Source organism: Serinus canaria, chromosome 1A, assembly GCF_022539315.1.
Source record: "Serinus canaria isolate serCan28SL12 chromosome 1A, serCan2020, whole genome shotgun sequence".
NCBI classification, from domain to species: Eukaryota; Metazoa; Chordata; class Aves; order Passeriformes; family Fringillidae; genus Serinus; species Serinus canaria.
In genome coordinates this window covers 37,226,254-37,239,048 of record NC_066314.1, presented here as the reverse complement: position 1 = coordinate 37,239,048, position 12,795 = coordinate 37,226,254, and the positions used below count along the sequence as shown (strand labels likewise).

General features: G+C 36.1%; 1 protein-coding gene across 6 annotated transcripts in view; it reads right to left on the bottom strand.

The window, feature by feature from the left end:
- The window catches only part of NAV3 (neuron navigator 3), a 512,047-nt gene that overhangs the window by 132,917 nt on the left and 366,335 nt on the right, over positions 1 to 12,795 (bottom strand). For 5 of the 6 annotated variants that reach the window (XM_050987333.1, XM_050987322.1, XM_030237841.2 and 2 more), the window contains 2 exons: positions 7,401 to 7,469; positions 4,571 to 4,710 (listed from right to left, as the gene is read on the bottom strand). In XM_050987333.1, the coding sequence (XP_050843290.1) occupies positions 4,571 to 4,710; positions 7,401 to 7,469 (209 nt within the window). The remainder of the gene's footprint in view (positions 1 to 4,570; positions 4,711 to 7,400; positions 7,470 to 12,795) is intronic. The other variant, XM_050987329.1, reaches the window with a different exon arrangement.

The window sequence follows — 12,795 nt, the reverse complement described above, 5'->3', positions numbered from 1 at the left end:
CATCTTGCCTTGCACTAAGCTAGCCCTAAATACACAGGAGAACTGGAGTCTTAAGCTATTCCAATAGTTTTGCAGAAGAACAATTCACCATAAGAATATGCAAAGCTAATGCAGAATACATGTAACAATCTGTGAACAGCGTGATGCCACGACGTTCTGTTGTATTAGTTATGTTACATATTTATGGCTTCAGGCTATCAGTTTTACTACCAAAAAAAAAAAGTGTAAAAAAAGTGTTCTGATTAAAAAGAATGCCTGTCTTGCAATATTTCCAGCTGTATAATATTGAACTCATTGAGGGAAAAATGTAAAAAAGAAGAGTATTTACTGTTTCAACAGCAGCTTGCTCTGCTACATATATAGCAAAAAAATACAGGTTCCTGGACCCACTGATATTTATCTGATCCCTATGTCACAAATCATAAACAGCAACAAAAAATTACAGACAATTTCAGCTTGTCATTAATCTTCAATTTAAAGGGCATCCTTAATATTCCTGCAAGGAATGTGAACTGAAAGCCCTCAAGAAATGTGACAACGTGTCTGTATGTTTAAAGATGTGGAATTAAAAGGTCTATTCCCCCCCATCTCCAGCACAAATGCATTACTTGAAGCTGCACACAATTAACTGCTTTCTGTGTGTTCAATTGGGCTTGGCTTTAGCTGCTCATTACATGAAACCTGTCCCCACCTTGTGGTGATTTTGAAACCCAGCCTATGAAAAGGATTTGTTATTTCTGTAAACTGAGTTTTACAAGAAGTCAGTCTCTGTTTTGGGCTTAACCCCTTATTCCTGAGATGCAAGTCAGATTCTGGTGAAAACAGTTTTGCATTCTGCTTGAGAGCTCAGAGCTTCAGAGCTCAACCTCCACTGTAAAAGCACAGCAGGAGCACAACATCCTCAGATGCTTAATGCAAAAAGAAAAACTTCTATCATAACACAGCAAGACCATGATGATTGACCCATTTCAAATCCACTTTTCATAGGCTGTTGAACAAATAAAGGACATGTGAAGAGTTGCACTTGTGCCCAGTACTTAGACAACCTCCTTTGTCTTCTCATCTGTGACCTTAACTGTGCTCTGTGCTGCTGGAGAAGACAACCTCTTAACAACAGCTCCTCACTGCAGCAAAATTACTCATGATAATCTAAATATTCTGTAGCAGGCAAGTGTCCAGATTATCCACTTTTAGCCAGTCACTATAAAAAAGGTTAGTAGAAAATGTGAGTTGCAAAGGGTTGCTAGAAGAATGTTTGAAGGAATGGGAAGTCTATCTAGTGAGATTAAAATAATTCAGCTTGTTCAACTCTCCCTTTGTAGCTGTCCATGAGAAAGTAGCTACCCCTTATCAGCACAAGAGGAGAACACCACCAGGGATAACTGGAAAAACAGTGGCACCAGAAGAAACACACACAAACTAGCTATAGATGTACATACTGGCCAGAGATGAACAATTTGCACCAGCATCATCACACCATTGAGTTCCAGGGCAGAGCTTCTCAGAGTTCATATGGGCAAAATAACCAAATACTGTTAAAACTGAGTTTGGAGAAAACAGAAACACCATTTTATATCACTAAATTATATTGAAAAGGTGGAAATAGAACTCCATGACATAGAGAACTTAATCAGTGTTCCAATAGACTATTTCTAAGATCTAAGGGATAAAGACTTGTTTTAAAAATGTGTGAATTATAACATTATTTCTCTGCTGTATTCAAAATGCACTGTTTTTCTACCTTATTAGCAAGCTGAATAATTTCTTCACTTAAATAGTTAAATTTTCCTCATTTTATTTTTATCTTTATGTTATTAAATCAGAGGGAGATAAATGTGACATGTCTGAAAAGCATGCATGTTCTTTGAAATTGATCCGTAAGCTGCAAAGTCCAGGAAAAAAAAAAAAAAAAAAAAAAAAAGCATTGTGCTAAAGCTCCACAAACAAGTTTCAGTTAATGGTTTGTTTAATGTCCTGGTGCATTTTGTGTTTCAGACTTAACCAGATCTATACACAGTTGCTGGTGTGACACAATAGATCGGGTCCGTCGGTTAGAACTGCTCTGCTTCACCAAACCTGCATTTGCTCAGGGGAGCCAGGTTTCTTACTGAGTTCAACTTCTCCCTAAGCAATGTCCAAAGGAGATCATATTAATGAGAGACTAAATAATGGAATACCTAATAAAAGTATTTAGTATTTTATCACTTCTTTTGGATCACCTTCAGGTCTCCTTCAACTCTGTGACTACATATCCATTCCCCACTGTGAATGGGGGACCGTGTTATGCAGGAATGGATTACAAGTGCTACTTATAACTGGATTTAAAACAAAATATCTTATGGTGTATATATTTTCTGAGGTTTCCTTATTGCACATACAGGAAGGTGTACAGCAGGGAACAGAACAACAGTGGTCTGTCCTTGAAGAGGTTTGATAGTCCCAATATCGAACAAACATATAATTAGCACAAGTCATCTCTTTGTTTTAGAAATTAGGGTATATGGACTGTGCATGTATTCAAAAAAAGCTGGTAAAATTATCTTGCTCCAAGCATCTGCATCAGAAGTAAAAATTAAATATAAGGTCTATTATTTGTGCTGCACTGTAGGAAAACAATCAGTTTCTTACTGTATGGTAGCAGTATTTTTTTAAAAAGATGGGTTTTGTATAATTTTATATTATTACTATTGTAAAGGTTGTAGTTTGTTTCTAAACAAATTCTTCAAAAATCTCAAGTTACAGAACAACCTAAAATACTTTTAAAAATATCAAAAAAGTACCTGGAAATCTCATGGTAATATTCAAAAATTAGTCACTATAGTAACTAATGTTATACTAATAAGTATAAGTTTAAAATATAGAATGTCATGGTTGTTTCTCTGTTACTCTCTCAGCATACTCAAATGCAGGTTCTTTTGTTCTTTCAGGACATTATGAAAGAATTTCACTTTGCTACCCTTGCATTCACAGCAGTCATTTTCTCTAATGAACTTCTGCTTTATACCCTAAAAAAACCTTGAATTTATCTTTGATTATCATGTAAAATTAATGTTTTTTCATACATTCTGCTGTTTTGATAGGAAAAAAAAAAAACACATGGAAACATATCAAAAACAGTAGTCCCTAGATATGCACCATTAGTTCTTTTTCTGTAAAATGAATTGATTGACTTTACAAAAAAATACACCCCATATTCTCTTGCAAGCACTGACTTCAGTAAAAACCTCATCAAGGTTCTCATTCTCTGCTGTAAAAAATGGGGAAGTAAAGAAATACATCATGCAAAAAGTCCCATAAATGTACAATGCAATGCAAGCCTTAGCAGTCAAAAGACAGTTTCCAAGTAATGAGCTAAGAATATTATTATCTACATTCATGTCTCGCCTTGAATCATTTCATTCTCACTTATTTCAGTAGCAAACATGTCAACATTATGAAGCAATTCTAAAACCTAAACTGCTGTACATACCTTCACTCAAGTAGCCACATCTCCTGCTTCATAACTTCACTATTGTATTTGTGAATTATACAGTGTGTGCTCAGTTTTCACACTGATCTTGTTCTAGTTTTAGTTTGGATGTCTTGACACAAACAACTCCTTGATAAAATAAAACCCACTACTGAACTACGTGAAACATTCTATCCTGATAGTAAAATAAAGGAATAACTATTGAAAGGATGGTTTTATATCTTCAGATACAGCTAGGGGCAAAGCATGGTCATCAGAGTTTTGTAAAAAAAATCTGGATAGCTGCCTGTTGCTTGGATGAAGAACATTCATTGCATACTTGTTCCTCCCACAGACCCCAAGGATGCAAACGGGTACTATGTATATTGTATCATTTTCAACTCGCTTCTAACCCAGAGATATGAATAAAATGCTGTTCATTACACAAAGGGAAAAAGAAGGGGAGGAAGGGGATGGATTAGTTACACAACTCAGAAAGCTGCATTTCTGCATTATTCTTTCTGAGATAAAGCCTGAAGAGGCACATTTTCCAGGAAAACAGAGTCAGGGTGAGAGAAACGGAAAGACCCAGGGTGTTCAGCTCATTGTCACAATGGCTGCTCCAAATCCCTGCAAAATTTCATTTCACTTGCAATCCTTTATTCAGTATTAAACACACTAGGTCAGGTTCTGAAAGAATAGATACATGTGACATTTTGATGCAAATATAATGTTCTGATTCTTCTCCATTAGAGGCTAAGATGCCATCATTTTTCCCTGAAAATGATGGCAGTATTCCTTGGGGTAAGAGAAGACTTTTATATGGAATAAAATTGCAGGCATCCAATATGGATTAACTTTTACTTTTATAAAGTCACCCTGTGATATTTTCATCAAAGATTGATAAAATATGATTATAACATCTGGAAAGTTTTTCAATCTGAACTTAAATCCCAACTGAAACACAAGTCCTAATTCAGGCCCAATTCCCGTAGGTATTCCTTACCAAGCCTAAATACTACATTCTCTTCTTTGATCCTCGTGGAAGATTCTTTTTTTTTTTTTTTATTTCTCTTTTTATGTGTTACTGGGAGTGTAATCTTAGTAACTTTAATCCCTTACCTTTTTCATTTCCGTTTGCATATTGTGGAGGCTTGTTTTTGTCAATGCTGTTAAAGCTCTGACTTCTCCGATTTAAATTGGAAGCTCCCTGGACTTTGGTACTGCTGCCTGCAGCTGGCACCCTTGAGGGTCCTGGAAGCCTGAAATAGTGAGAAAATCAGTGAGGAACCAGTGAGAAATCTGTTAATTTTATGTAATACAACATATAGCGGAGACAGTGTGCAAATATCAGATCACAGTTTTAAACCAACTAAACCAAATGAATTCAGGAAGCAACAACAAACAGGAGGATTCAAATTAGTTAGACTCCACAAATGAAAATTTAAACTTATCCTTATGCACACAAAAGGGAAGAAGATGCTTTCTAGAGTCACAAGACATGTAAGAAGATGCTTTGCATTTGCCATTAACATTGCTAAAACAGATTCACCCTAACAAATATTAAAGTGCAACATGAACCTTTACTTATATGTCACTTTTTGTAGAGGAAATATCAAAGAAATAGATTAACAAGAACATCAATACATAGATAAGAAATATTTTGTATCTCTTACTCTATTAAATTTTTCACAGTTGTGTTTAGCATAAAAGCTGCCTTTTTAGCTATCTTCTTCAGTTATTTTTCAGAAAGCTATTGACTAAAATACTTCCTCCTTACTATTTTAAATGAAAAATATTGTAAATACTTTTTTTATCTAGATGATACAGATGCATTTATATCTTTTCCATAGAAGTATATAATGTAGACTATACAGTTCATTTCTTAGGATTTGCTGCCACCATCTGAACCTTACTATGTGGCTATACTAAGGAAAAAAATGTAGATTCTAGCTGTTTCTGGCATGTGTAAGCCTGCATATTTTAAATTTGTTTTGTGCTGTAAGATTCCTTAATACGTGCCTACTCCAAACTTTCTGAAGCACCTTTGTGGGCATCCCACTGCTTTCTAGTTTTGTTATCACTTAGATAAAATTAATTGCTCAAATCAGTTTTAAGCTTTTGCCATAGAAGAGCATCTCACTTCTGCTTCTTGCTTCTTGGAATGATTTTAATAATGGCAGTGAAAATTTCACCAGAGTTATCAAATTCTGTTTCACTTTATTATGAAAGAGCATCATTAGAAGGAAGGAAAAAAAATCACATTACAAAAAAGTACGAAACATTTGATTTTTTCAAACTTTTTTTGTTTGTTTAATGCACTAGCACACATAAATGTTCAAATAATTTCATTTTCATTTGCAAACATATGTAAACAACTCCATAGTCTCGTTCTTTACCAGTTTAAACCTGAGAGAACTAATGCACTGGTTATTTTCAGGGCTGGTTCTGGCTGCCAGCCTGCTCTGCTAGTCTCGGTGCCGAGCCCGGAGCAGACTGTCTCCGCTCTGCAGCGCTGCGCGTGCTAACCTTTACCATGACCCGTGAATTCGAGTGATCTTCTGTTCCCTGAAGAATGCACTAAAACAAACTTAAAAATCCATTTGCTCCTTCTCATTACCTTAATTTGACAGGCAGTAAGAGTCCTGAGACCATTTGTCAAAGGTAATGACAAAAGCAATGAAAAGGCATGTGCAACACTAGCAACTCATCTGTTCTGTTAAAATACAAAATAGTTCTGTGTATATTCTGCATGCCAGAATTCAAGAACTTGCCACAATAAGCACATTATATATGAGGTCATTTTCTCTACACACTTTCCAGTTTACCTCATCTGCTGACTTTCTTAATTGAATTCAGGTTTTAAATTGCTCTTGCAGAATCATGTTAAGCAGCTAAGGAAATGCAAAGAAGAGCATAACAAATAAGGGACAAGTCACATACCTCTGAACAGGCTTCGGAAACACTGCCACAGATTTAAAGTATTAGACAGTAAGACTGTTAACTTTGACAGGTTGAATGTGGACAAGACAGGAGCATCAGCAATAAGGAAAACGAAGACCTATAAACGCAGGTGCAAAGCAACTGGACTGTGGTATAGCTCATTTCAACTTATCACCAGCAACACACATTGTGTTAGTGTTCTATACTGCAAAATGCAATCTTTATTGGAGATTGGGCAACTTAGAGTTCATTGGTCTCACCAATGAACTGCAGAGCAAAGGTATAATTAATGAACACATTAATTATCCCCCCTCAAATAAAAAAAAAAAAAGCTAGAAAAAAGAGTAAGCTTTAGACCTCAGCTTCTTTCTTCTATAATCTGGTTTGTAGATTTTAGTGCTCGTGGAAATGACAGACTAAAAGTACTGACAAAATCTGAAACAAGTCAGTTCCTACACACAGCTCTGTCAAATTCACTGCCAAAACAAAGCCTCTCATTCATGGGGACTGTGTGCAGGCAACTCTTGATGGAGCAGAAGTCTTGGAAGTCATTCTTTTGTTCTGCTCTATTTTGCTTCTGTGTAAACTTGACTCTGTGAACTCAGACTTTCAGGTGGGTTAGCTATACATGCAAAACCTCTAGTGGGAACTGGGGCGGACTCCAAAACTTCTTTTCACTCATGACTAAAGTCAGGAATTGAGCCAGAAAGTACAGAGCACTAAAATCACCAACTAATCCTTCACATCCAATATGTTACATGCAGAATACAAAGATGCAGGATACATAACAACCAGAAATATTGCTAATATATAGTAGAAATCAGCCAGTTGGCCAAAAGCCAAAGAATAAAGGCTTTTCTGTGGCAAAGCTCATCATTCCAAAGCTTGCTCACATAACAAAAATTGCACATTGTTTAGAGTCTGCTTAAGTCCAAAGGATAAAATATCAATGGGCATATACTTGCTTGAGTATCACTAACAAGCAATAAATTAGAGATATTTAACTGACCTAGAAGCCTTTTTTTGACTGGTTGCAATTCCACTGTGATTAGACTGAGTTGCATATCTGGCTGTGAGACTGTATGAGAAGAAACAGAGAAATTGAATTAAAGAATTTTTTTGAATATGTATAGAAAGAACACACTTACCAGCAAATGATGAGTTAATGAATGCAAATCGAACATGGATAAAAAATGCAAATTAACTGGCAACAATATGAAACAATGTAAACATGCAGATTTTTATGAGATGCAATGAACAGGTTATGAAATAATGGATATTGTTATAAAATGTCTCATTTGCTAGAAATTATCTTATCAATAGAAAAAATGAGCAAATTTCCACAGTGACTGAATTCCTGAAGTATAGCTCAATTCACACAGAATGTGAACTTCCATACACTGTGCTGCTTTTTTTTTCCCATGAAATGCACTAAGCACAAATACACTCCTACTGGTCTCCTCAGCCACCTGACTGGATTCACAGTAGGGCTCTTAGGAACAGATTTGCTATACCAAATTCAATGTGGACTCAGAAAAAATCCCACTAAAGCAAGGTGACCCTCCTGACAGTAGGGCTGTATGGAAGAAGCACCCTGTCACAAATTTTATTACTGTTACAGCACAGGTCATGTATGCAATGACCCAGGTAATGAAGCAGAGGCTGCATTAAGAAAGTCTTGGCATGTGCTTAGACTCACTGTGGAATTCATAGCAAAGTGCACCTTTGTCTGTTAAGGCATCCAAGTAGCATTTCTGCAACAGAAAACATACTGTGCTATAGGGCTAAAAGCTGTATGTTGCTTTTGACACCCAACAACCTGGGTGTCAAAAGATAGCAAATTATTTCCTCTAATCTTTTAGACATTTGCATAGGAGATATGTCAAATGTATGGCCAAGGTAGAGCTTTCTGTTAGGTAGAGCTTTCTGTTAGGTAATTTCAGTTTCACAGACAGGTGCAACCTTTGGCATTCCACACAGTCTAAGGCTGTAGAGAGGTGCCTAAGCCAGGTGCAATCACATCATCAAATTCCTTGAATTGTTTGGGAAGTCATGGACAACTAAGGAAGCAGAAACACTGATAGTCACAGATTTATTCTGTTTCTCAGAGTTCTGCATCCTCCAGCAATTCTTCTGAGTAGCAGCAGAAACCACAGTGCTCTAGTCTCAGCTTTATAGACTAGGAGCACTTTTAAGAAGCACCTGGTGGTGTTGAGTCTACCAGAACAGTGTTAAGCAATTTCTGCCAGTCCACTGAAGCAGCCAGACCTGAGAGTAAACCAGATGGGAGAAGCTGTCAGGTAAGAAAGGTGTTCCCTTCCTTAGCACTGCAGTGCTGAAAAGGGGTGAGAAGAAGGCACAAACCATGGGACAGTGTGAGACTGGAATGAGATGTGAGATTATTGCTACTTTACTAAATTAAACCTCAACAAATGGTTCAGTGCTGCCTCTGTTCCTTGCCAAAAAAATAAAAAAAAGTCACATTTGCATATGATGAATATAAAAGTAAGAAGAGTACTTCAGTCTTAAGAGGGCAGAAAGGAATCATTCAATATGTAAAAGCGGCATTCAAATCTCTGACATATATCTTCAGAGTAATGCTGAAAAATTGCTATTTTATATGACCATAGCTTCTGTGGATATTATAGTATATAATATCACTTATAATATATTACTTATAACAATATAATATATTACTTATAACAATACCAAAATAATTTCATAATAATCACACTTTATGTATTTTTATCTATCTAGTTTTTACAACATTGAATCATATTTCACTTACAGCTATATTTCTTAATAATGGCTGGACTTATGATGCAAATGTGACATAGGTTGTTTTACTGAATTTGCTACATTTATGCCTGGCATAATAGTCCATCTTTTGATGAGATCTTTCTCTTATGTTTCTTTTTTACAATATACTTAAAATGAAGGAATCTAGAAATGAATCACTATTTATCTGAATTGACTAAAATAAGAGATTTGTAAGAAAAATTGTTGTCAAATAAAACCTTTGTGCATTTATGCTGCAAAAGGTGAAATGATACACAGTACAATCAACACAGAAAGTAAGATGGGAAAAAAGAGTGAGTAAGTTGCAGTGCCTTAGTGTATCATAGTATTTCTACCTCAATACATTCAAGAGTAAACTGAAAGATCAAAACCCTTAATCTCAGTGTTGACAAACTAGCCCACATACTTTTAAGAGCAATAAATACATAAAATACCTATCTGATAATGCTTGCTAGAATGCTTCCCTTCTGTGGCTGTTACTTGGGACTCTATCCACTGGCAAATTCATGAAACATCAGCCTGTAGACTACTTTCAAACTTTCCAGACAGGCTTGACAGGCATTGATGAAAGTATCAACCTCAGTAAAACATGATTTGTAAAGCATGATTTCCACTGTGACTGATTTAATTTATTTTCCAAAGTAATGTGAAAAGATAAAGGCAAAAAGAGAATTTAAGTCATAAAGCAGGTGCATCAAGTTCTAATGACTTTAGGTTTTCCTTGTCAATTAGCTCTGGGTGTGCTGAGCCCATGAAAGCTTTCCATGGATGCATCTCCCAGTTGCTGCCCTCTCTTTCATGGATGTGAACTGCCATGCTGTTTCAGACTAGACTTTAGCCTACCCACTCTTCTAAATATATGAACAAATACTTACATACTGCCCTCTCTCCTACTGGGTAACTGTCAGTGAGGAAAAGAAACCTGCTTTTCTTAAAACAGTTATTTTTAATGCTTAAAAATCCACACCATGATATAGTAAGTGTGTGTCTGCAATAAAGCAGTAAATGGATCTGAACATATAACACATAGGGGAAGTGAAGTAAATGCTGTCCAAAACAGGTAAAATGGCAAATAGGCATCTGAAATATTAGAAATAATCTGGACTCTGCCAAAATAATACGGACTCTGTCTTCCTGGTGGAAGTCATCAATATTTTGTTTTACAAACCAGGGAAACACCAGTCAACACAGCAGATATGAAATGGTGACAATTGGGAAATCTCATTTGCTGTGAGAAAATGGAATAAACATCCTGAGACTGCCCAGAAAGGCAGTTCAGCGCAGAGGCAGCTGAAAAGAAAGGACAGTGGTGTTGCTGAGCCCGAGGTGCTGATGGAGAGCCCCAGGTCTGTATTGTGCTGAGTGGCTGCAGGAACCAGGGCTCAGCATGGTACGACATGGCTGTGCAGCACAGTCAGGACCTGAGCACCATGTTCCATCAGGATGGGGAGCTGATAGGGGCCATTCACTTGCAGGCATAGCACAGTTACAAAATGGTCCTAAAAGGTGTAGAAGAGACTAGGAAATCAATGTAGGCTACAATATTAAATGACTTTATGTGGCACTTGGGATAGGTTCTAGTGTTGGACTTGGCAGTGCTGGGTAGCAGTTGGACCTGATGAACTTAGAGGTCTTTTCCAACCTAAATCATTCTATGATTCTATGCAGAAGGAAGGCAACAGATTGTTTGACACAGGACTAAACTACCAGAAACTCTATCTTGTTTCCATACAATATGTCAGAAAAAAGCAGACCCTTGAAAGTGTGTTAACTCATAAAGCTGAAGGATGAAACTTCTATAAACCTGAAAAGAGCATGAATCAAGCTAAATATATTTTAACGTCCATCTTCAAAAAGTAACTCATGCAGTGACACCCTGAATATCATATACTTTTTATTAAGTCCTCCAAAGGATCAACAGGATCATGTTACATCACGCTGTCATTTTCCTGAAATGTTAGGAGTCACAGGGTGGTTCTAAAATGCCAACTATGCACTATGTTGAAATTAGAAAAAGGGGAAAGGTTTTGTAGAGCATAATCAAACTCTTTCTTCCTTACTGGCATACTTGAATTTTTATATGCTCTTGATCTTACAAAGTGCATTTAGTCTCTAGTCTGAATGCACTCCAGAGCTGTTCAAGACTTTTGTATTAGAACAATTCTTTGGAAAAGACTAGTTTAAAAAGAATGCTTTTTTAATGCAAGTAAAAATTTGCCCAGAAGGTCTCAGTTGCCCTGTGCACCTATTTTTTAATTTTTTTTTTTTTATTAAATGAAACCAAAAAATCTTTCTTTATTTTTTTTCCTATTTGGCTGCTCACAGTCCTACTGGTTGAAAAGCACTAGAGATAACATTCTAAGGTATACCTGACTCCAAATTCCAAGTGTGCCTGGAAAGATGCTGCAGGAAACAAAAGTTTCCAAGCCCTCACCCTGCCAAACAGCTTGGGCAGGTAGAAGATCCGTGAATCCCCAAATGTACTTTCAAGGAACAATGAGGAAGAAACCAAAAAAACCCTTGATTTTCTGTACAAACAAAATTTTTCAGACATTTCTTTTCCCTTTTTAGTCCAGCCTTGGTGAACTAATGTATAGCCATATCCATGTGTATATATTTATATAACTACACATATCTATACCTATACCTATTTGTTTATTCATAGATAACTAAACATTAAACATTTATATAAATTTTATTTATGAACGTGTATTTTATAGATAGAGGTATATTATCTACAGATAGAGGTAAATATAAAAATAAATATAAATAGATAAAAATATATTTAATACATAAATACACTTTTTTTTTTATTCATAAGAGGAAATGTCTGTGGCTCAGGCAGTTCTAGCTCATACCCTGTCATCTGTTCTAAATTATTTGGATTTTTCTCCTTTCCGCTCTTTGAACTTCTGGCATCTTAGTCAAGCAGTCTGTCTCCAAATGATTCATGCTTGAAGGTACAAGGAAAATTATGTTTTCAATATTTTCCTATTGTTCACAACTCATAAACCAAAATGCAGATAACCCAGTTTTGCATCAATATTTATGTTCCTGCAGAATACGAAGACTTTTAATAGGAAAGATTACACAGTGACCATATCTTTTCTGCTTTGGTCCCAGTATTGTAGTACAGGTATTTTGTGGAATTTAATGAAGGAGTACATGAACCACAACTTTAAAGAAACAAAACGGATATCTGGCAGTAACTAGATGTGTTGTGGTTTGGGACACTGTGCTACTTCACTAATGTGCTTAACCTAACCTGTAGCACACCTAAAATGCCATCTTTTGAACCTCTCTATTTTTTTCTGAACAAATTAGACAAGTGGATTACAGTGTGGTGCCAGAACTAGGATTAGGCCCTTAAGGAACAACTGCACAATTTTATGACCTTATCTCCATACCATTTATGATCTTATACTAGAACAGAATTATATCAGAGCACCTACACAGAATCATATGCCACCATTCTACTTCACAGTTCGATACAATAAAACTGTAATAAAGTTTTTTCCTAGAGGAAATGGAAATGGAGGTGACAGAAATGCTGATGTTTTTACTTCTCCAAATCTATGCTAATTATCTCTTGAATCTTTGCATAG